The sequence below is a fragment of the Bos grunniens genome, chromosome 2 (assembly GCF_055505025.1).
Source record: "Bos grunniens cultivar Pamir isolate PY7600 chromosome 2, Bosgru_T2T1.0, whole genome shotgun sequence".
NCBI lineage: Eukaryota > Metazoa > Chordata > Mammalia > Artiodactyla > Bovidae > Bos > Bos grunniens.
In genome coordinates, this window is record NC_141166.1 from 72,049,377 (window position 1) to 72,075,040 (window position 25,664).

At 41.3% G+C, this 25,664-nt stretch overlaps 1 protein-coding gene across 16 annotated transcripts in view; it reads right to left on the minus strand.

The window, feature by feature from the left end:
* The window catches only part of NCKAP5 (NCK associated protein 5), a 1,217,724-nt gene that overhangs the window by 122,760 nt on the left and 1,069,300 nt on the right, over positions 1-25,664 (minus strand). For 8 of the 16 annotated variants that reach the window (XM_086350084.1, XM_086350120.1, XM_086350078.1 and 5 more), the window contains 4 exons: positions 25,215-25,403; positions 14,134-17,891; positions 13,067-13,244; positions 5,377-5,455 (listed from right to left, as the gene is read on the minus strand). In XM_086350084.1, coding sequence (XP_086206210.1) covers positions 5,377-5,455; positions 13,067-13,244; positions 14,134-17,891; positions 25,215-25,403 — 4,204 coding nt within the window. Of the gene's footprint in view, positions 1-3,999; positions 4,209-5,376; positions 5,456-13,066; positions 13,245-14,133; positions 17,892-25,214; positions 25,404-25,664 lie in introns of those variants that run through there. The other 8 variants (XM_086350141.1, XM_086350092.1, XM_086350072.1 and 5 more) reach the window with 2 other exon arrangements.

Genomic DNA, 25,664 nt, shown 5'->3' on the forward strand with positions numbered 1-25,664 from the left:
TCTTCCAGGCAGGCATACTGGAGTGGGTTGCCATTTCCTACTCTAGTGGGTCTTCCCGACCCAGGAATCAAAACTGTGTCTGTGTCTCCTGCATTAGCAGGCGGATTCTTTACTGCTGTTCCATCCGAGAAGCTCCTAAACAAATCACATTAGGACTTTAATACAATAAAGTATTGAACAGATTTTGGAGTTCTTTTCATTCAGATGAGATAAATATCTAGGCTCATGTTCTTGTTCTCCAGGTAACTGAGGTACTTGATTCAAGAATCTGTGAGACCCTCCCTATCACTTGAAGAACCACAGATACAGATATATCAACAACAGCTCAGGTCTTCTCTTTTCTACTGCGTAAAAGAGATGCTGCATTTGCTGCCCTTCGTTGCAATCTGGTGTAAAGATTCCTCAACAATGATAACTATAAATCATTTGACTCTTTTATCCCTTCTATTTCTACCAGACTCCAGACCAGACACATTACTACCATGGATTAGGTACTTTATGGTTGGACAGTAAGAACTTACAAGAGCAAGTTCTATGTGCTACAGAGGTAAAAATGGCCATTGCACCAGGAGATTCAAATCTTCTCTATTTGGCTCAGCATGGCCTTGTCTTACTTCTTCACTTTCAGGCAGGCCATTACGCAAAGAAGGGTTATATTCAGCAAAATAACTCATTTCCTCGCTACACTGCTTCTTGTACTCTTCATTGTCTGAAGTCAGGTTAATTCCTGTCCTTTCTTCTTCACCCTATAATTTGCTCAAATCAGTGTGTGCCTGAAATGTTACTTCCCCAGAGTTCCTCTTAACTAGAGGTAAAATTTTTCTTGAGTCCCTGTTATAATGCAAATACATCATCTGAAAAAAAAAAAAAAATAGCTGTTTAATCTAACTTACGGACATGCGTAAGTTTACCAGATTAGACACCTAAAGTTTATATGGAAACAAGGAATAAGAAAGCAAGACACCTTGGGGAAATGGAAATAAAGTGATGCACTCCAGTACTCTTGCCTGGAAAATCCCATGGACCGAGGAGCCTGGTAGGCTGCAGTCCATGGGGTCACTGAGGGTCGGACATGACTGAGCGGCTTCACTTTCACTTTTCACTTTCATGCATTGGAGAAGGAAATGGCAACCCACTCCAGTGTTCTTGCCTGGAGAATCCCAGGGTTGGAGGAGCCTGGTGGGCTGCAGTCTATGGGGTCGCACAGAGTCGGACACGACTGAAGTGACAGCAGCAGCAGCATGGTCTGTTAAGTAAGTCAAAGTGGGTGCTTACTGAGCATCCATAATCCTCCTGCTAATATATTAGCTGCTATAAGACTATTTGGGAGTGATGAAGAAGGACAATAGGAAAGCTCTTGGAGGCAGTTACTGAGTTGGGGAGGACAGCACCAAGGCAACTTCACAGAGCTAAACAAAGAAAACTTGATCCTCAAGATACTCAGAACTAGACCACATCCCCTGTCACACTCTCCTCTGGTCGTGGGAGACAGAAGGGGTCCTTTAGAAGAGACTAGGAGTATACGTAGCCAATAAGGGAGAGTAAACAAATTGTGTTCCACAATGAGGCACTGGAACATTTGCCCACTGTGCTACTGGACAAATTATTCTTTGTAACTCTGTAACAGGGAAGAACAAATCTGACTCCATATTAGGTCCATTCTTTTTCTCAAGCTTAGTCATGCTGGCTCTGCACCTTCTATAAAAGCACAGTTACCTATACCTTGAAATATATAGAATTGCCTATTCTCACGACTCTGACCTTTTAGGGTCCAATCATACAGAGATAAAATGTTGCAGAACAGAGAATAATATTTGTCTTATTGGAGGTTTAAAAGGAATATTGTGATCTGACCTATGTGGACAGCTGCAAGAACAAAGTCAGTCTCGGTCTTGATTCCAAGACCAAGAAGTCTGCAACAACTAACCACAGCCCTCCCTCTCCCTCTCTTGGCCTTTAAAAGTGCTTTGCTGAAACCCATCCAGGAGTTTGGGGTCTTATTAGGCACAAGAAACCCAGGGCCTTGGAATAAACCTTTCTCTGCTCCAAACTCGGATGTTTCGCCTTGTCGGCCTCACTGTGTGTTGAGCATGCAGACTTCACTCCATAACAACTCTTTTAGATTTGGGGAAATACCACACATCTTTCACTTCACAAGAGTTTACCATGCAGCCTTGATTGCTTGGTTATCATTTAATTCTGCTTCGCTTCTTCCTCAAATTCTTCAAAAGACATCTCTTCCTCTTTAAAGGAATTTCCAAATCCTCTGTCTCTTCTTAGGAGATTATTTTTGATGCTATCATTAGCTGATGTTTTTAATATGAGGTAATGTTATTTGAATTCCTACTGATCACTTAATCTTATTAGATAATTAGCATAATACACTGGGTGAATCTGTTAAACAGCAAGAAAGAACAATTGGTGTTTGTGATCATTCATGTTAATACTTCTATTAGGCTAGTATGGTCATTTGCTTGTTGCTTATTAACATGAAAGTATGATATTTATTAGGGCAATTTTAAAGAAAAAATCTAGTTGTATTACTTCATTCATGAATCTTGAATTTCAATATAGAGCAAGTTAACAATGTCTTGTTTTGTAATCAACTCATACCATTTTGATTAAACTGACATGATTATCCTTAACCACAGAAATATAAACATTCAGTTTCACAGATTTTCTGATTGTTGTTCTTTGTCAAAGATATTAGCAGCTGTTTGGTTTTAAGACCGTATTTAGATTTGCTCAGTTGCTGAGAAAATTGGAAATATACGATGGTTGTAAATATTGGGAAGATACGTGATAAGACTTAGCTTAGACAAAATGAAGAACTTGGGGATTTTCGGGTGCTAAAATATTTTTTCAGTCATTTTTGTGCAATAAAAATAAATAACCACTTGATTTGTAGAATGTCACTCAGTCTTGAAATGGATGAACTTTTTAAAAGGCCTGTGGTAATATTATTGGTTGTCTTATTGATTGTCGAACTCAGAGAACATTTCACCCCTCTTCTCTCTGCTATCTCATGCAATAGGGGCTAGGAGGCAACATACTGACTTTCCCAGCTTCCTGTGCACCTAGGATTGGCTTTAGGATCTGGTTCTCATTGATGACATGTAATATTAAGTCTACAGTGGGGAGGATTCTGAAAAGTTTTTACTTTTCCTTACACTTTGTGTCCTGAATATAGCTGGGATGCCTAGAGTGGTAGGAATCAATTTTCAACCAGAAGTGATAAGGATGTGGACCAAAAAACCCAAACAAACAGGGCTTTAGATAGCACTGATGAGCTGCTGCTCCTCTTTTACATTTGCCTTCCTTCAGACTTTTAACTACATAAGATGATTCAGTGACTTTATTACTTAAGTCATGGCTAGTCAGTTTTGTTGTTACTTGCTGCCAATAGCAGCTTGTTCAGATCAATCTCCGCTAGTTTGAGGAGATGAGTCTACAATTATGTGAAGACCAAGTCAGTTCTCTATCAGGAACAGAGTTCAAATTTGCTTCCAAGGAGAGTATTCTAAACCAGTACTTTTCAGAAGAATTTTGTGTGATGATGGACATGTTCATACAGGCCATACAGAATATGTGGCCATTGAACACTTGAAAAGTGGCTAATGCAACTGAAAAATTCAGTTTTAATTTTATGTAGTTTTAATGAATTTAAGTTGAGTCTCAACTACACTTGACTACTGGCTATCATGTCAAACAGTATAGATCTAAAGGATTGCTAGTCTAAAGTACCCAGATAACTATAGCTCTCTTGAACAAAATGCAGCCTCTAGCTTTATATATGTTACTGTAAAAGCCCAAGAATGGTTCATTATAGAAAAATGATGACTCAGTGGGGCTTTACACAGTGCCATTTTTGAAGGTTGCTGAATAATATTTAACTTGCATATTAGCTAACTATCAGTATTGATACTAATTTAAGCATTTTACATTGACAACTGTACTACAGGATGTCTTTCTGGAATAAAAATATTTAGATTCCACTCATTTTGTTGTTTGTTAAGATTTTTATATTCCCAATTACACCAGAAAAGAATAACAATAGTGTGCCAATCTTATTAAACTTTGGGGGTACAATAACTCTCTGAGACAAACTGTAAGTTGTAGCTGGGAGAAGAGAGCTGGGTAAGCTAGAAAAACAGCTGCAAAACACACCAACATGGAGCCAGGCGTGGTGAGATGCTGAGAGTTGGCAGCTAAAGGTAGTCAGGGAAAGAACAGGAAGAGGCGTAGTGAATACTGATAACAGAAACCGACATCTGTGGGGCCGTCCTACCCCAGAGTACAGCAATCAGTACTGTCTATACACCCAAATGTGATTTGAAAAAATGACTCTTCATGCTTTGAAGTTTTGTGTAAAACTAAATAATTAGCATGCTTACATTCACAGCTATTTCTAGAGCCCAAGGAACAATTAATTTTGCAAACGTCCAAGGTGGCCTAGAGCTGTTATCACGTCTTCTATTTCCTGACAAGGATCACAGTCATAGACAGCTACTCTATTACCAGTTAGCTCCTGGCTGAGGGAAACAGGCTGGGAAAATTCCTTTGTGTTAGAAACCTGAGTCCCTTCAATGTAGGCTCATGCAAAATTCTAGGACAGAGCTGACAAGCCAAATATATCTCTGAGACAGGACTACCTATAATCAGGGTTCTTAGAGAAATGTAAAGAAAATGAGTTGGAGATTTTGGCAAGCTGTAAATACTTAATCTGGGGCTTCCCAGGTGGTTCAGTGGTAAAGAATCCACCTGCCAATACAGGAGACACAGGTTTGATCCCTGGGTCAGGAAGATCCCCTGGAGAAAGAAATGGCAACCCAATCTAGTATTCTAGCCTGGAAAATCCCATGGACAGAGGAGCCTGGTGGGCTACAGTCCATGAGATTGCAAAGAGTCAGACATAACTGAGTGACTAAACAACAGCAAAAACAGTATCTATTTAGTTCTCTGGGTAAAACATATTCAATTTAAAAAAGTGTTCAATATAAGAAGTTGCTGCTCCATATTTCAAGCCAATAGTAGTGCTTCCTGAGACAGTTATAGAAACTGGATCAATTCAAAGTTGATTTTATCCTCAGAAATTATTTATATCAGTATCATTTTCATTGCATATTGACAAGGTCTCACCTTAGTTTGCATTGCATTCCTTTGTAAACACCTATGTTTCCTTCATAGGTTCTGCTTTGATCCATGTATTTTATGGTAGTTTCCAATATTTAAGATAAAGATAACCATGTATCAGAAGTTAAAATCCTATCCTGGTAGAAGTGGGCATAAGACATGTCTTTAAGAACATGCCCTGTCTGAAATAAGGTTGCATGTAGAAAATGTCAGTTAAAGACATATGGAGCCATGAATTTTTACCTATGGTATGGCTCTGAAATGCAGAATCTGCGACTGTATCTTCTTCATCCTCTTGCAGGTGATCATTTGCCTCTCTTACCTGCAGAAACAAGGAAATACTGTGAGTTCTTATGTGTTATATTAAACTGATTTTGTAATCCTCAGAATATTGGTGCATTCTATAACAAACATGGGTATGTATGTGTCTGAGTGTATGTTCACATATACACACATATTTTCTTTACTTCACTTTACCCTACTCTACTGCTTGGCTTTATTACAAGTTTTAATTATAAGAGCATATTTTCAGAAATATAACCCCAGCTCTTACATGGTATCTGATTCTGCAAAGATTTTCGAGATAACAGCTTTAGGTTCTTCTTCTTTTGTTTTTTTTAATACTTAATAAAGTCAGTAACACAGAGCTGTTAGGAAAAATTAAGTCTAAGGAAACATAATTCTTTCAGGGACAGTGACTACCCCACAAGTTATTTTAATGAGAATAAAGAAATACACTTAGATCTTTTGACCTTTTCCTAGAATATAGCTCTAAGAAAATGTTATTTTGTTTTTGCTCTTTCCAGAATGAAATGTGAGGTGACTATGATGCGTGCTCAGTGAACTAGGATGGTGACAAATTTATTTAGATTTTTTTCAGGTCAAAAACATCCTCCTTATATTTCAGCTGGGATATTCAGAGGAGTATCAAATGGAACTTGAGCAAGAATCTAATAAAATCACAGTATTTCACAAATGAGAATTTTGAAATCCAGCAACTTTCTTTAAAGATACCATAAATGCCAACACTGGAAATACAACTCATGTCCCGTACTTCCCAGTCTAGTAGCAGTAGTAATAAAAACAGCCAATGCTTAACTACTATGCATCAGGAGCTGTTTAGGTTCCCCACACCTATTCTCTCATAACCCTCACAATGCTAAGAGGTTAAGTGCTATTGTTAGCTCCATTTTGGAGATAAGGGCCCTGAAGAAACAGAAAAGATAAGCAGTTGTCCAGGTGGTGAAACCCGGATTCAAACACAGCAAATCTGGTTTCAGATTTGTGTTCATTTGGTGAAATTTTGTTATTCTCAAATTTCCACTGAACAATGTCAGTGTAGACTTGGCCAGAAAGTCAAGATAGCTATGGTCCTTGGCAGAATGGTCCTGAATATCTCTTTGAGAGTGCATTCCAGCCACCCAGTGATAGTCATGTGAACTGTGCAATGAATGCACTGGGGGTTCACTAGAGGTTGTCAGTGAATTTGTTCAGGGGTTCGAGTTGAAGGCTGAGAAACCATTATTTTATACTTACAATATAGAAAGTCATATACTTGTAAACTGACCTTGAGCTAGACTTAGATTTCTACTTTTTACCTCTTACTTTTTATAATTCATGGAATAAGACCAATTATTTACATTTCATGACTGTGGCCCCAATAACAGAAGTAACTGGTGCATGATCCACACATACTAATAGCTAGAAGATGGCACACTCAAGGGGGTTTGTCAACGGCTATCTGAACCCTCACAAGAAGAGTGTGCTAAGGGCTGAGTATCCAGAGGCCATGCTTCATCTCTTTCTCTCCCCATCATCTGTCTGCTGTTGGCACTGTTTTGTTAGCACATCTGGAGGAAGGGAGTTAGGGAGTAAGGGAAGAAGACCACGATCAACCAGCTCTGTTTCTAGTATTTATGGAAGGCAGGTAGGAACATCTCTGTGAGCATCATCAAGACTATGTTACTTATTTGCCTTCCAAAGTTCCCCTAGCTCAGTGACCTCTTGTAACAAAGCTGCCAAGAAACCCAAAAGGAGGGAGATCCAAACACCTTCATTTCCATTAAGAATTCAACAGGAAATTTCTATCCTCATTTATAGAAATATCAAGGAAGTCTATTTATATTTTCAAACCATTCCAGCACTTATAACAGGATGCTCCATATTTTCCCACACCTGTTATGTAAAATAGTATTTCCTTTAGGTTTTTCTAAACCAACCAATTTTAAACTTGAATGGGGTGCTGCAAGGTGGGTGAGTCAACATCTCCGTCAGTCTATGAAATACTGAACAAAAGAATCCAATAATTAGAATGAGGTTATCATCTTGGGAGATAAAGCAAAAGAGGCTTAGAGAGGGTTGGTGATCTCTTCAAGGTTATAAAAGAATTTCAGTTTTAAGAATGGGCACTCTTGACCCCTATTCATCACTGTAATTTAATTTTTTCAGAGTGTACCATATGGTCACACTCATCCTTTCCAGAACTTACCAAGAACTACTGTATCTTTCTTAGTGTCTAGCAATTAGGTAGGCAGTATTCCAAATACACAAAAACCATATTTTCATTTAAGAGTAAGAAAAAATTTTCTGTGTGTGTGTGTGTATAAGTGCCCTGTTTCTCTTCCCAATGTTTTCTGTGGAACTTCACTACCACCTCTGTTCAAGTATCATTTTTAAGAAGGAAAATAAAACCATCTTGAGGTCCTACCTGTTAGCTCCTTGTCAGAACTTTTCTAGGGAATTAAGTGCTTAACAGCAAATGCTAAATGTGGCCTCTTGGGTATTTATCAGAGGAACTGGGCTTGTATTCAGGCCTCTAGTTCCTTCAGCTCCTCTGGGCTAATGATCCATGAGGAGCAGATGACCCATGAGGGGAAATTTTGAATTGGAAGGGGATGGATGAAGAATCAACAAAGGAATGGAAAATAGGGTAGTGTCTTAGAATGGCACACTTGTCAGCTCTAATTATCCATACAAATAGATTTCAATGCAAAGTGGTGAGTAATTAAAAAAATCCATTTGCCTATGGAAATGAGGGGCATAATTTATTTTGGCAGCAGATTCCCCTTGCTAATTATATTTTTCATAGGCTGAAATTAAAATTAATTTTCATTCTTGATCACACAGGGTTTGGATGTTGGCAAAAGGTTGTGGAACTTCTAGGAGGCAAAGGGCTGCCAGCTTAAGAGGAAGAATTTGTCAAAGTGAATTCTTCATGTGGCAAAGCACTTCATGGATGGGAATGGTCACAAAACCAAAAAGTCTGATTCAGCAAACAATGGTGTTTAGAGATTTAGAATTTCTTCAGCCATTGCTCTACCAGAAACAGATACAAATCAAAGTCAGTAATGTCCCACTTGGTAAGAAGTATTAATGGCAAGAGATTCATGGACAACAAGTACGGGCTTTTTTCTTTTGGCCACACTATGGGGCATGCAGGATCTTAGTTTCCCAACCAGGGACAGAATCCATACCCTCTGCATTGAAAGCACCTAGTCTTAACCACTGGACCGGCAGGGAAGTTCCGAATGTGGGCTAATTTGGTTTCAGTTTGCTGCCAGTACTTTGGGCATCTTCTAATGGTGCATGTACCTTCAACTTTTGCCCATCTTTTGAGCTCTGCAGTTGTAGTCAAGAGCTTACTAAATACCAGTTTCCAAAAAAAAAAAAAAAAAAATACCAGTGTCTAACAAGTAACTATTAAATGTCACTGTGCCCATTATATTCTATTAACCTCTCCCATTAGAAAAGGCTGGGAGGAATGAGTTACAAAGGACACAAGAGGAAACAGGGAAAAAATAATTCACTGCTGACAAATATCTACATAATTGCAGAATAAAATCCAGTATTTGGGGACATCCTTCACTTAGAATTCTGTGTATATTTCTTCTTTGAATCATCCTAACATGAATTGCTTTCCCAGAAAACAACATTTTGATGTTAAAGCTCATTGAAAAGGAAAAGAACATAATGAACCTCTGTGAGATGAGAGAAGTGATCTTTGGAGGGAAAACTTCTGGAAGGCATTACCTTTAGAAAGTCAGTCATTTAGAAAGCTTTGCAGGAGGAGGGTAAAATAGGCATGCTTCTTATTAGCATCCAAATAGTATTTAGAACAGAAGTGTTCAATTAAAGATGTTGAAATTATAAAATTTTGCAGAACTTAATAAGATGATAACAATTTGTGTAATTATTGTACTATTTTATACTACTTCATCACCACAACCTTAATGGGGTTGAATTTGATACTTTATTATTAGCATATGTGATTTTTTCCAGCCTATGTGACACTAGGTAAAGAGAATACTCATAATTTAAATTAAAATACCCATATTAAAATGGCCTTCTCTTTCCAGGTATATGATCTTGTTAATTTTGTTAGTGATTTTTATTTTGTCCAGTGACAGTTAAATAGGATCTGTTCCTTTGAGACTTCTCATTTCAGAAAATTATCTAAATTCATAGAAAGGAAGGATCTACAACCTATACAAAGGAGAATGCATTTCTTTCTGACTTATTTACTTAAGACTGATGCAATCTTTTCCGGGGATGCCTTTTTCCCCTCTTATAATGATTTTGCATAATTTACGTAAAAGTATAAAGTAATATGGCCCTTGTCAAAATTACACAAAAATTAGAGCTAAGTGGGCTGTAAATCATGCCATAAATGGGGACATAAGCCTTTAATTAAGGCTCTGAAAACAGAAAATATTTAATTCGGTAAAGTGTTAATAAGGGATTTTTACACATATTTTAGAAAGCATCTAGCAATCTTGAAAATGGATATGCAGTCACCAACGAATTAAGTAGAGGTGTGCTACATACAGGGACTTGTTAAATTACAGAAATAATTTTTCTATTATATTACTATAGATTAAAATAAAGGTGTCCCAGGTGGAGCAGTAGTAAAGAACCTGCCTGTCAATGCGGATTGGCAGCACAAGAGACTCAGGTTTGATCCCTGTGTCAAGTAGATCCCCTGGAGAAGGAAATGGCAACCCACTCCAGTATTCTTGCCTAGAAAATGCCATGGCTAGAGCAGCCTGGTGGAGAAGGCAATGGCACCCCACTCCAGTACTGTTGCCTGGAAAAACCCATGGAAGGAGGAACCTGGTAGGCTGCAGTCCATGGGGCCGCTAAGTCGGAAACGACTGAGCAACTTCACTTTCACTTTTCACTTTCATGCATTGGAGAAGGAAATGGAAACTCACTCCAGTGTTCTTGCCTGGAGAATCCCAGGGACGGGGCAGCCTAGTGGGCTGCCGTCTATGGGGTCACACAGAGTTGGACACGACTGAGGTGATTTAGCAGCAGTAGCAGCAGCAGAGCAGCCTGGTGGGCTGCCGTCCATGGGGTTGCAAAGAGTCAGTTACAACTGAGTGACTGAACATACAGACACAGATTAAAATAATGAAAAAGCTTTAGGACTCTCATGATTATATATAGTCTTAGTTTGTAAAGGGCAAGGATGAAGGTATATTATGGCATAACAATTTTTGGGGGAGCTGCATCTCACATTATTCAGAATCTTAGTTCCTGACCAGGGATGGAACCCATATCCTCAGCAGTGGAAGCACAGAATCTTAACCACTGGAACTCCAGGGAAGTTCTTGGTATGATTTTTGAAGAGTGATTTTATTCAGGGAAAAAGTATGCTATTGCTTTCACGCAAAATAACTACTGTGAGAAGAATTTTTTGCAACACACTTGTAACACAAGAAGCAGATAGCAAATTTACCTTGAGCCCTAGTAGAGGAAAATTCCCTTAAACTCTTGATTTTAAAAGGTTAATGAGCATTCACATCAGTGTGCTCTGGTATTAGAATGTATCTTATTTTGCATCTAATTTCCTTTCCATATAGGCTGATAACATATAATAAATAGGTTTTCACTGCTATTCTTTTAATAGTCCCAAAGGGGATTATGGCCATTGTCCTTTCTGGAATTAGTAATTTTAGTCCAATCCATGTTGATAATCATAGAGATGAAAAAAATTGCATTTTACATCTGAAAAAATGACTAGCATGTCAACTATCTAGGTTAATAATATTTCTTTATATTGAAAGCTTCCCAGCATGTCTTAATTTCCTCTTGCAGCTAACTAAAAAACTAGTCTATGAGACCCAGGTTCAATCCCTGGGTCAAGAAAATCCCCTGAAGAAGGGAATGGCTTCAGTATTCAGTATTCACTCCAGTATTCTTGCCTGGAAAATTCCATGGACAGAGGAACCTGGAGGACTACAGCACATGGGGTCATAAAGAATCAGACATGACTGAGTGACTAACAGCTGATGGATTATATATACTTGGAGTGGTTAGGGAATCCTTGTTCTCAGAAAACAATAAGAGTGTTTCTTGCAGATACTCTGGGAAGACGAAACGAAACTTGTTACTACATTGTAAAAGACTGAAAATGAGAGAGCAAGGCAAATTACTTTCCCATTAGGAAGTAATAGGAAAGTAAAAATGAAATTGTAAAAGCCAAACAGAGTTGTTTCCCCCCCCTCCTTTTTGGTATTTTTGTACAGTGAAGATATACCCCAAGCTGTCAGAACCATCTTAAATGGGGCATAGTTAAATTGAGTGCCTCTGATAAGGGGCTCTGCCAGGCTATCAAAGTTTTAGATCAGCTGGATTGAATTTCCAGCATATTGCATATTTCCACACATTTATTCTCTCTCTTTCTTTCAGTGACACTACAAGGGCAGCCTTAGATACACTTCTAATTTGAGATTTTATAATGCAAGGGACATCTACGTTTTCAAGAAAGGGTGATATCATGGAAGCCAAGAGCAAGAATAAGGGGAAAGAAAAAAAACTTTTGCAAAGAACATAGTCTGCATACCATTTCAGAGTCTGAAAAAAAAGACCTTGTAGCTTTTTACAGTAAAGAGGTGTTTGGAAAAAAAAAGCATTTAAGTGTACATTTGTTTCAAATTAAAGTGAAATTTTAAGGAACCCTAGAGTTTAATTATTATTAACTAATAATTAATAATAATGTCAAATCGGATTACTACTAAAATCTCCTCTATCCTTGAACCACTCCAGAAAAACATGACTAATTCCTAAATTTTTCAGGTTTTCCTGAAAAAGGAAAGAAAAAAGGTAGTACATAGTATATTTTACAATCTTTTATTATGAGTACACAAATATATGGATATGGTAATTCTGAAAAGAGATTTTTTTTTGTTTGAGTGCTTTAAAGTTTCCATAAAGGAACAATGAATATCACAAGATCAATGATGCAAGAACAGAAAGAATTTAAGGAGAGGAAGTTCAATTTAAGATAATTTTAAAACAAAAATATTTGAAACTAGCATATCCTGGGGAAACATCTTTTATTCATTTTTTTAAAAGGAAATTACCCCCTGAGTTCTGAACCTCATAGTTAAAAAACAAAATGATAGGGAGTCAAGTTCCAAAAACGATACCTTGAATCTTAACTCCTTCTATCTTAGGTAGGATTAATCAGTATAAACAACTTAAGGAAAAAAGGGGAAATGCTTAAATCAAATCATCAAAATAGGCAATATTCTCTAAAATTGTTTTGCACTTTTATTTTTTCTAATCATTTTCATTCCCTTCTGCGTTGCTGGAAATGATGGAAATAATCACCATAACGAATTCCCAGCACGAGGGTACAACGTGAAGGTGAACACCCACAGCATCACTGCCTGCCCTGTGATCACACCAAGGTTCTGAAAAGAGAGCTACAAAAGAAAGCAGCGTGGGTGGAGGGAGCTGGGACCCTTCCAGTCTGGCTGCCATCATTCTGTTACAGTGTCTCCATGACTTCTCTCTCTCTTCTCTTTGGCTTTAACTTTCTCTTTCTTGGTCATCTCTTGCCTGTATTTTCATCAGTGAAAAGTAGACAGAACCCAACTAGCCCATATAGGGACCTAACAGTTTATAACCAGGATGGTGCAGTACTTACCAGGGAGCCTTTCGGTTTTTCCATATCTGCTTTGGTTTTGATGTTTTTCTTGTGGTTTCCTTGAGTGCTGAGAGAGCTGCTGGTGAGACAGGAGCCCTGGGAGCTGCCCTTTAACACACTCCTACAGGAGAGACTATTTGATCCACTTTCTGTCTGTTGAGCTGCTTTCTTATCAACTCTGCAGGTAGAAAGTGATTCCTCTGATCAATTACATTGCTCTTCTTCAATCACTCTATTTATCCCAATCCTTTAATGTTTAAAGTAACCTCCATATATCTCTTTGTCTTTAAACCTTTGAGTGGTAAGTGTATCTCACTGGCCTTGGTCAAATCTGCATCTGCTATTCCAGCAGTGTATCAATTTAGATTTGATAATACAATAATTTGTTTTCATTTTTATGATTGCTTGTGAGATGAGGTAGGGTATAAGATAAAAGCCTGTGAGGAGTGATTGCTAAATATGTTTCTCTTTTTCTCCATTTTAACTCATTCGTATTGGTGTATAGCCGATTAACAATGTTGCCATAGTTCTAGGTGCACAGCAGGGCAACTCAGATGTACACATACATGCGGCACCCTGGAAGAGAGTGGAGACTGGGGGAGAACGGCTAAATACAGGCTGGCTTAAGATCAGCAGAATATGTAATTATCTCTGGAAAGTTTTAAGTGTAAGTGTGCTTGGTACAATAAGTGAGATCAGCATCCTTTAAAATGTATGTGTAATTTTCTTCCATTTCATGCCATGTGGATCCACTCATGATTTCTAGTGTAGGTTGAATTTCTATCAACCTTGATAAAATTTACCATTCTTTAATTTCAAAGACCATTGGTTTGGTTAACAGAGTAACATGGACTAAATTATCATTTTATTGCTAACTTTTATTCCATTGTTTAAATTCTGGCTAATGTATAAAAGATTGCTATGATGCATTCCTGCTTGTCTGAAAAACATGCTTGACTGGTATTCAATATGCAGGAGACAAAAAGCTCTCCTGGTTAGGGGGTGGGGTGGGGTCCTGCACTGCTCTACACACGGCCACCCTCTCACTCTCTTTGCCAATACACTACCTGTTCAGAAGTTCTGTCATAAAGGTATCTTTCGCTGAACATGGAACAGGGCTGGGTCTATTTCTTGATTCAAACTTCACTTGATCAAAAATGTCTGGCGGTGTTTTCGGGTTATTTCTGTTTTGCAAACCACTGTCTGGACCATCTGCCAACTCGATATCCCTGTGAAGTTCATTTTCCATCTCACACTGTAGCTCAGGCTTCTTTTTCTCTTTCTTTCTCTCTGATTTCAGCTGTTTGTTTCCAAACCCTAAACCTTTTGCATCTTTCTTTTCTGCTTTGGTTTTGGAGACATCCATCTTCCTGCTACTGAGAGCCGGGAGTCTGCTCCTCCGAAAACCGAACCAGCTGGCAAAAGAAGGCCCCGGCTTCGGTTTTGCTTCCACAGAGGTGGACTTTGTTTGCACTTGGCCCTTTTCCACATTTTCCTGAATGCACAACATGACCTTTTCTTCAATTGTGGGTGAGAGCGGGGCTTCTGGGCTTACGACACCGGCCCTGGTTGTAGAAGTGTCTGGATACCTTCTGGAAGTTTCTAGCTTGGAGGTCCTGCTTGCTGTGAAACTGCTGGGATGTGGCGTCCTCCCCAGGCTCTGTGGGCCTCCTGAGCTATCTGTTGGGGTGAGTGGGCACCTGCAGTGGTCGCTGCCTGGTTCCTCAGGTACCGTCACCCTGGGGCCTTCTCCCTGGGCATAGGCCTGCTGCTCTTCTGTTCCAGCTGGGGTGAGGGGCTCCTCGGATTTTGGAGGGATCCTCAAAGGCAACTTGCTTGGGCTCCCATGCTGGCTGCTGGAGCTGCCTGTGCTCCCCAAGGAACCCTGCCTGGGGGAAGGGTGTCCCAGGGGCTTCCCAGTGCTGGGGAGACCATCAGACACAGGGGTAGATGCACTCTTGCTGGGAGAGCCTTCGGTGGAAGAGCTCTGCCGGGTGAGGGAATTGCCTCTCTCAGCGGTGTTGGTAATAATTTGAGTCCGGACTTTGCCCAGCCCTTCTGTGGGGGGCGTGGGGGGCTTTTCCCCTGAGTGAGCACTGAAACTCTGGCTGCGGGCTTTGGCTCCGTTCATGCCTAGAGCTGGTTTCAGGTGTGGTTTGCTGGAGGACAGGGATCTTTTCACAGACCTGTTTTCTACTCCATCTTTTCTATCAGCCCCAGGCATGCTATTTTCCAGTGACTCTGGCATTGCTCTTTCCAGGGGAAGCCCTTTGGCCAAACTCTCTTGTGCTGGTAAACTCACTGGAGACGTATTTCTTTCCGCTCCTGTGGTCTCAAGGCTGGCTGGATTTCTGGAGGCCCCTGGCTTAGCCTTGCTCACAGCCACGGAGGTTTTCGAGGCTTCATTTAGACTGTCTTTTTCCTGTTTCCCTGGCACCGTGGAACTTTTCCTGAGCAACTGGGGAGACTTCATGAAAACTTTGAGCCCAACTGGGAGGCGAGTTTTCAGTCCTCTCTCATGAAGGTTTTGACAACCATGTAGGGGGTTATGGCTTTTGAAGGATGCTGATGATAAGGGACTGTTAACCTGAGATGATGGTGACTCATTTACCCCTAAGAAGGAAGGCTTGGAAGATGCAGAGACACTGCCACTCAACTTTTCTTTTCTCCCTGGAGATACACCTTTGGAGGACGGTATTTCCAGTGGCTCACGGGGGGAAGCGTAGTTCTTGGGAGTCTGTAACCCTGTGTTGTTCTGTGTGGTCCCAAGTGTTTGGTGAGGTGGGGCTCTGGGGGCATTTCTCTTTGGAGAGACTTTTGGGGGCTCCGGGACCATCACAGCAAATGAGCTGGAGGGGCTGTGAGCAGGGCATCTCATCTGGATTGCTGTTTCTGCGGAGGGTGGTGAGGGAGTGAAGATGGGCTTTTTGAAGGCCACAGATGGTTTCTTCCCCTGCACATCTGTCAGGGTCTGGTTAAAATAAATAACAGGAGCAGAGGATCCTTTCAGAGGGGGTGATTTCAATACCATTCTTGCTGTCTCGGTGGAGACCCTGCTTTCGGATTTGGCAGATGAAGGTGGTGGCAAAAAGTCATAACTGGGCCTGATGAGTAGGGAGACCGACCTGCCTGGAGGGGATGGTGGGGAGGGCGATTTCACCCCGGCCTCTGGCCCTGGATCACAGTGTTTATCCCTCGTGGGGGGCTCCCCATCGTCACTCCGCTCAGTGGGGGGCCTGGACAGCAACTGTGATGCTAGCATCTGATTCTTGGAGCTCTGGACCCAATCCCTTCTGCTGGACATCTTGGAGCCATGAGGAAGCTGGGTGGGGGGTTTTGGAATGTGTGAATCTGGCTGCAAATCAAAAAGGGGAGCTGGACCTTCAGTCTTTTTGAACTGTGAGAGTTTCCCTGGAGCTGGTGATTTCTCAAGAGTCACTGAGCCAGCTGAGGGCATCATAAGGGAGGCTTCAGGCTCCCTTACTCTCGATTTCTGAGGTGAAGACTTGCCCCTGGTAGGTATTTTTGTCAGACTTTTCTTCTGACAGACGCCTGTGCCCACAGATGACCGAGAATGACTCTGGCATGGTGTGACATGTGTCGGTTTGGCCAGTCTTTGAGTATTTTGCGTCACTGTCCTGGGGTGGAAAGACACAGCAGGTGTCATGGCAGGATCATCTACCTCATCTCGTGGAATGTTTCTTTCAGTTTCCTCTTCAGACCTCTTTAAAAAAGGGTAGTCTCTAGCTGCAGCCCCTGGCTGTAAATGAGCAATTCCCTGAGGTGAAAGTTCAGTGTGTTCCATCTGGGGCCCAGCAGGGGCCTGATGGATGGAAATCTCCTTTCTGGTAACAGTAACAAGGCCAGTCTGGTGAGAGCTGAACTCAATGGGCTCGCCGTCTTCTGCATCAAATATCACAGTAATACATTCTTCTGAGGAAGTCCGTTTTACAACCCTCTGTTGCTTAATGAAACTAAACGTCTTTGGCCTGCTCTCTAAATGGACGGGTACTTGGTTTTCTTCCTCCTCGGGAGACCCACATGAAGATTTTTCAAATCTTGTGAGGATATCCAGGTTCTCCGTGGACTGGTCAGTGTCCGCGGTTGCAGACAAATCTGAAGGGCTTTTCTCATCACTGCTCTCGATGTGCAGCTCATCCAGGGTCTCCGGGTCATCGGTGTCTGAGGGCTGGAGACTGAGGGCCTGGCAGCCCTGGCTGGGTGAGACCTTCTCTCTCTGTACCCGAGGCCCCTGCATGCCTGGGCACAGCTTCTGCTCCAAGGGACAGTTGCTGGCACAACCGGTCAGCTTCTCAGGCCTCTCCCTGGAGTAGACCGAGGAAGTGACTTCTGAACAGTGTTTGCCATTCAGCTCCCAGCCAAAGAGGCTGTCAGAGACACTGTGGGTTAATTTACAACTGTGCAGCCTGCAGCCCTGGTTTGGAACCACTTGGACCGAGGCTAAGGAGGAAGCGTCCTCATCAGCCTCGTCATGAGAATCCGTGTCATAAACAAATGACTTGTGGGGATCCGTGCAGGGGCTCCCTGTGTCTGTGGGTTTGCAGGGTGGATATTCCTTCAGGCTGCTACTTTTAATTCCTGGAGAATAGATTCCTTCATTGGAGTTCATGCAATCTTTATAACCCCATTTGGTTATCACTGATGGGGGTTCAAGTAACACTTTTCGCTTCTGGAGCTTTCTTAGTCCTTCCAAAATGTGGCTTTCCTTGATGCGAGTTGGAGGTAGTTCATCCGTAGGACTAGCAAAGCCACTCGGGAGCGAAGAGTCAATACTTAACCTTTTGTCCCAATTTTGTGATGACTGCTAGGAAAGAAAGAGGAGATATTAGACATGATTGAGCCCTGTGGATCACCAGTTTATAGAAGGTAAAGGCCATCATTAAACTTAGTTCATCCTAGTGGTTGATAAATATTCACATATAAATGTATTTATTCATTAGTTAATGCAAACTAGTTTATTATGTAGCAAAACTCTACTTTGCCAGGTCCTGAATTAAGGAGTGCATGATATAGATAAGTATGAGATAAGGACCCTGCCTTCAAGGAGCAGGTGACCCAGGGGGAGTTGGGCTCAAGTACTGTAAGTCAAGGGAGCAAATGAGACATAGAAAACTAGTAGGTACTCTAGAGTTTCAGAGGAGGGAGACTACATGTGTGTTTGAGAAACCACAAAAAGCATAAGAGAAGTTCTCTCTATTCTTCTCCTTCCTTCTTTCCTTCCTTCCTTTGTTTTTACAACAAACTTAGCCCTAGAAAGATGGATAGGTTTGCCTTAGTTTAAAAGTAGAGGATTTCCCTGGTGGTGCAGTGGATAACAATCCACCTGCCATTGCAGGGGACACAGGTTCGATCCCTAGTTTGGGAAGATCCCACATGCTGTGGAGCAACTAAGCCCGTGTACCACAACTACTGAGCCCATGTGCTGCAACTACTGAAGCCCGTGTACCACAACTCCTGAGCTCGTTACCGCAACTACTGAAGCCCGTATACCGCAACTCCTGAGCCCATGTACCACAATTCCTGAGCCCATGTACCACAACTCCTGAGTCTGTGTACCACAACTCCTGAGCCCGTGTGCTGCAACTACTGAAGCCCTTGCACCTCGTGCCTGTGCTCTGCAAGAAGAGAAGCCACCACAGTGAGAAGCTGGTGTACCACAATGAAGACCCAGAACAGCCAAAAATAAATAAATAAATAAATACAAATTTAAAATATATATATATATATATATTTTTTAAACTAGAGGAAATAATTTCCAGGCAGAAATGGAATGGCAAAGACCTTAATTGGAAAAGTATGCTTAAGGAACACTTAGGGAATAATCAGAAGATAATCTAGCTCACTGCGCAGCGTTTATGGGAGGTGAAGAGGGTAAGAGGAAAAGTGAGTTGGTCCAGGCCTTATAGTCCCTTCCATTCTAACAACTGAAAGTTAGAATGTCATGCGGCTTCAAGACTTTATTTGATAGGCAGTGAATATCTATGAAATATTTATACACACAGAGCAGTTGGCCATTTGCCGTTAGAACCCATAGCAATGATTGACCTACTAACTTTGAAAGGTCAATTTCCTGTTCTTCATATTTCTCCAAATACCAGTATTAGTTCTGGAGAAGTGACCAAGAAATGACATAGAAAAAACATGGCATTCTCCTCAGACATTCACATTTATCAAAATATTGCTAACAAGAAACAGAATGGCAGAGGAGGAAACTCATGCTGACCTAGCATCTGCTGTGTACCGGCCACTGACCCAGTGCTTTGACTTAATTTTCAGAACAAGACCATGAAACAGACAATATCAATCCTATTTTCAGAGGAAGGAAACTGAGATTCAGCAAGATCTGTCCTTTGGAGATCATACAGTCAAGGAAGAGCTAGTGCAGAAGTTTCAACTCTGGTTTTCTGGGCCTTTTCTATGACTCAGTTCTGAAGTGGCTGCATGGGGATCTGAACCAGGCAGTCTGGCTCTAAAGACTGCACATTAATCTTGAAGTGATACTGCTAGAGTCAGACTTAGCCTCTGTTCTCCCCTCTGTATTAGTCAAAGTCATAATAGAGACCATAGGTTACTCCAACAGCCCTCTTCTGAATGAAAGTTGCAGAGTTTAATCACAAACTAGCACTCAGGGAAATTAGGAGGCTCAGAACTAATGACTTTTTTTAAAAAGGCTGTATAATTAATGCTGAAGAATGTCTATGAATGAATCTGATACATGTTCTCAGTACCAATCTTGGCTAAGAGTTACAGCTCCCATTGGCCTCTCCACTAGCTGCCCTGCTATCCTGGGACCCTGAACACTCACGCATATGCTCATAAGCAGACATCAACTCAATGTCACAAACTTACTTTGGAATTTCAGATTTTTACTAAGCCAAGAGCATTTGCTTGCATTTGCTTACACTGAAGACTTTTTTTTGTTTTGTTTTCATAAAACTGACCTTTATTATCAACATGTCTTTTTTTTTTTTCTATTTGTTATATGTATATTTAATTTTAAGTCAAATTATATATTCTGTTTGGAAAATTCTCCAGGGTCAGTAGTTGCTGTGGAGAGATCTATTTTGGTGATGCTTTCCTTCCTTCTCCTCCTCTGCTGTGCCATTAAAAACTTCTTTGGAAAGCAGAAAAAAAATCCCTTTAGTGGGTATTATAGACTGACCGGTGAATAGATTGCCACAGCTTGGGTTTCTAAGAATTTCCATGATTCTGATGTCACATGCACAATAAAGAAGAGAAGCCAGATAGAAGTACTCCATCAAAGCTTGAAAGGGGCAGATTTGTTCAAGCCATAGAAGATGTGCTCTGCGTCAGCCCACCCACTTCCTTCCTGCCCCACAGCCTGCCCACGCTCCGGTATGATTCATCCCCAGGGCCAGCAGCTGCGAAGCTCCCAGGGCCCAGGCTCCCTACCCTGTGAGATTAGCCACATTCCTCAATCTGTTTTCCACAGAAGGTTATGATACTTAATAACTTGAGAAAAGTTGGAGATAATCTTGAAACCTGAGAAAGAGAAGCACAAGTCTCCTGCTGGGGAGGTGGTGGGGTAGAGCTTCTCATTTTTTGCAGGAAAGTCAGAAGAGAGTTGCTCTGGAAGGAGGGTAGTGGCTGAATGATGCTGCTGCTAAGGTAGGAGCCTGGGTTTAATGTCCACAGTTCTTTTCTATTTCTTGAATAAATAATTGTTTCACACATTATTTTTTGTTCCTGTTTTATTAAAGGACGTTCTTGGTCTTATGGGAAAAATCCATCCCAACACCTGGCACTCTTTCAAGTTTTAGACTAATTCAAAATCTAGCAGAATAGTTGAGGTTCTGGAGCCAACTGCTCAGTTCTGCTTACTGGCTATGAGACCTTGAAATAGATGTGTAATTTCTCAGGACCTCAGGTTATTCCTCTGTGAAAGAGGGGAAATAAGAAAACCTAAGTAGTAAGTTAGTGGGCCTTAGAAAGCATCACTATGAACAAAGCTAGTAGAGGTGATGGAATTCCAGTTGAGCTATTTCAAATCCTGAAAGATGATACTGTGAAAGTGCTGCACTCAATATGCCAGCAAATTTGGAAAACTCAGCAGGGCCACAGGACTGGAAAAGGTCAGTTTTCATTCCAATCCCAAAGAAAGGCAATGCCAAAGAATGCTCAAACTACCACACAATTGCACTCATCTCACACGCTAGTAAAGTAATGCTCAAAATTCTCCAAGCCAGGCTTCAGCAATACGTGAACCGTGAACTTCCTGATGTTCAAGCTGGTTTTAGAAAAGGCAGAGGAACCAGAGATCAAATTGCCCACTTCAACTGGATCATGGAAAAAGGAAGAGAGTTCCAGAAAAACATCTATTTCTGCTTTATTGACTATGCCAAAGCCTTTGACTGTGTGGATCACAATCAACTGTGGAAAATTCTGAAAGAGATGGGAATATCAGACCACCTGACCTGCCTCTTGAGAAATCTGTATGCAGGTCAGGAAGCAACAGTTAGAACTGGACATGGAACAACAGACTGGTTCCAAATAGGAAAAGGAGTATGTCAAGGCTGCATATTGTCACCCTGCTTATTTAACTTAAGGAACTTCCCATGAGAAACGCTGGTATGGAGGAAGGACAAGCTGGAATCAAGACTGCCAGGAGAAATATCAATAACCTCAGATATGCAGATGACACCACCCTTAAGGCAGAAAGTGAAGAGGAACTAAAAAGCCTCTTGATGAAAGTGAAAGAGGAGAGTGAAGTAGTTGGTTTAAAGCTCAACATTCAGAAAAAGAAGATCATGGCATCTGGTCCCATCACTTCATGGGAAATAGATGGGGAAACAGTAGAAACTATGGCAGACTTTATTTTTTGGGGCTCCAAAATCACTGCAGATGGTTTCTGCAGCCATGAAATTAAAAGATGCTTACTCCTTGGAAGGAAAGTTATGACCAACCTAGATAGCATATTCAAAAGCAGAGACATTACTTTGCCAAAGGTCCATCTAGGCAAGGCTATGGTTTTTCCTGTGGTCATGTATGGATGTGAGAGTTGGACTGTGAAGAAAGCTGAGTGCTGAACAATTGATGCTTTTGAACTGTGGTGTTGGAGAAGACTCTTGAGAATCCCTTGGACTGCAAGGAGATCCAACCAGTCCATCCTAAAGGAGATCAGTCCTGGGTGTTCTTTGGAAGGAATGATGCTAAAGCTGAAACTCCAATACTTTGGCCAGTCCTGGGTGTTCTTTGGAAGGAATGATGCTAAAGCTGAAACTCCAGTACTTTGGCCACCCTACGTGAAGAGTTGACTCACTGGAAAAGACTCTGATGCTGGGAGGGATTGGGGGCAGGAGGAGAAGGGGATGACAGAGGATGAGATGGCTAGATGGCATCACCGACTCAATGGTCATGAGTTTGAATGAACTCCAGGAGTTGGTGATAGACAGGGAGGCCTGGCGTGCTGCAATTCATGGGGTCGCAAAGAGTTGGACACGACTGAGCAACTGAACTGAACTGAAGTAATAAGTTTTCATGATCATTAAATGAGCTAGTGCTTATGAAGTGCTAACAAAGCTGACACATGGTAATTACTCAGTAACTAGAGCCATTTTCCTCCATGAAGGGCAGGCTAGTGCATTTCATGAAGGTTTCATTTCTGCCTTTCTGTTTCTACACAAAACAATACTAAAAATAAAATACTTAAAAATAAAATACTTATAAACTACCAAAGAGCCAATGGTCATATATTTATTATTGTGTAAGCTGAGTGCCGAAGAATTGATGCTTTTGAACTGTGGTGTTGGAGAAGACTCTTGAGAGTCCCTTGGACTGCAAGGAGATCCAACCAGTCCATTCTGAAGGAGATCAGCCCTGGGTGTTCTTTGGAAGGAATGATGCTAAAGCTGAAACTCCAGTACTTTGGCCACCTCATGCGAAGAGTTGACTCACTGGAAAAGACTGATGCTGGGAGGGATTGGGGGCAGAAGGAGAAGGGGATGACAGAGGATGAGATGGCTGGATGGCATCACCAACTTGATGGGCGTGAGTTTGAGTGAAGTCCGGGAGTTGGTGATGGACAGGGAGGCTTAGTGTGCTGCAGTTCATGGGGTTGCAGAGAGTCAGACATGACTGAGCGACTGAACTGTACTGAACTGAAGCTAATATTCATGTTCAAATTTATATTGTATGAATTTATTATGCCAGTTAATACTAAATGAGTACTTAGTGCATGGTAAGAACTTAAGTTTCTTAAATAATGCCATTGAAAGTATTTTAATAGGACTGGGTCAGTTTTCTGGTTCCCTCAGAATTAAGACTTTTCTCTGGGGAATGTGACAGGCATGCTGGTACTCCATGTGAATACCATTGCGAGTTGGGACACTGTTAAATTTCCAGATGATGTCTACCGGAGTATGTAAGAAGTGTCTTAAGAACCTTATTCCTCCTTTTTCAGGGAACTGATGTCTCTAAAAGATCAAAGTTTGTTCTAACTGGAAAAATTTTAGCCAAAAGAAAAAAAAAAAAGAAGAAGAAAGGCTGAGAGGGAGAGAGGAATAGCTGTGAATGAAAAGTGCTGAGCGCGGGGCCCTGAGAGACAGCAATATTCAGAGACAAAGAGAGGGAACATCCTCCCGACCATCTCCCCAGTCTGCTAAAAGCCAGGTAACTAGCAGTCACTATTCAGAATTCTGAACATCTTAGAAAGAGCAGTTTTGATAACACCCCAGGCTCTGCACTTTGCATTGTAAGTCTAAGTCCAGGAGAAGAAACTCTAAATTCAAGCTTGAAATCTTTTTCTCATTTCTTGTTCTGTGTATGATAAATGCCCTCCCTCACCTGAATTTTCTGACGGTTATAGACGTTCCCAGGTTTTTTACACTTCTGACATTACAAACTAAATTTATACAGATGAGAGAAAACTGACCTCCAAATATTCAGATTGAGGGCTTCCACACTCTTCACTTTTCTTTTAAATTAGTTTTTATTGGAGTATAGCTGCCTTACAATGTTCTGCTAGTTTTCAGGTGTGCATCAACGTGAATGTTATATTATACATATATCCACTCTTTTTTGGATTCTTTTCCCATAGAGGCCACTATAGAGTATTGAATAGAATTCCCTGTGCTACAGAGTGAGTTATCATTAGTTGTCTATGTTATACATAATACCAATAGTGTATGTATGTCAATCCCAATCTTGTTTTTCTTTAATATAAGGAAACTGTGAAAACAGCTATTCCAGATTCTTGACTTATACCGGTGTGCAAAGATGTTTATTCAAATCATGAAGAAATCTCTGTCATATGAGCCCACTTAGCAGATGCTAGTCATTCCAGTCACAGGAGTTATTTAACAATCTGGTAAAGAAACTCCTGGCATCTATGTGGAGACTTTCACTGAAGCTATGGTGCTTGAAATGTACCATAGCATTTTCTCTCTCTACTGTACCTCCTTCAATTTATAGCCAATTAGAGTTTTATGAGGCTATTGCATTGGATAGAGGAGGTCAATATATTACATTGCTATTTTTGAGCAGTAAATTTCCACAAAGCTAATGAGACTTCCAAAACTCATGGTCATTTATTCTGAGAGAATGCACCTCTCTCCCTATTCTCCAGAAGAAAACCTTCTCTTTGAGGTTTCATAGGGCGCTCAGTCTGGGGTGACTTGGCCGCATTCAGCCTGATTTGCACTGGACATTGACAAGTCTCTCCGAGCATCACAGCGATAGAGAATGTCTATAAAACTAATTGAAAATGTCTCAGTCAGTCTGAAGCATGGTCAGTTCCACTAGGCCAGGGCTCCCACTCCAACTTGATATAAATCTGTGAACTTGGTGGGCTCCACCAAAGCACAGAAGCAAACTGTCTTTGTCTCCCAAACTCCCTCCCATAATGTCCTCATCATCTGAGATCAAGTCATCATTCCACTCCTCTCTGGCTGTGTGACTTCTAGCAAGAAACTTAACCTTTTAGAGCCAACCTCTTCTGTGTAATGAGGAAGATAATATCTCCCTCTATGGCTTTGTGAGGTGTAAAAGAACAAGGGCTCAGCAAATGGGGGTTTCCTTCTAGGCCTCCCTCCCACCTTCCGCCTTCCTACCAGAAGAGGCTTTTTTTCTGGTTCCCTCTGATGCTGCAATGCCCCTGAAGGAGCCTTACCCTTTTCCTGAGGTTCTTTCCATCATGCCACGTGTAGGAGGAGCCGCTGGAATACTCGCTGCAGGTGCTGGAAAGAGACAGCTCACTGCTGCTGTAGCTGCTTCGAGGGCAGAGATGACCAGAGACGGCAATCCCCGTGCCAGGGCATTTCAAAGCAGGGGTTCCTGCTTTTGTGTTCAGCTGGCAGCCCTGAAAAAGCAGGACAGCTCTGAGCTAGGACTCTGCTTAGGGGAGAAGAAATATCAACTCAACATCATAATGAGGGAGGCATGGATATAGTACCGTGGTGAGAAACACAGACTTCGGGGTCGACAGACTAGGGGTTTGACTCTTGACTCTGCCTCAGACTAACATGTGTGGGAAATTATTTAATCTCTTAGAGCTACATCTCCTTTTCAAAAAGTGATAACGCTGCCTACCGTATAGGGTCTCTGCAAGGACCAAGTGAGG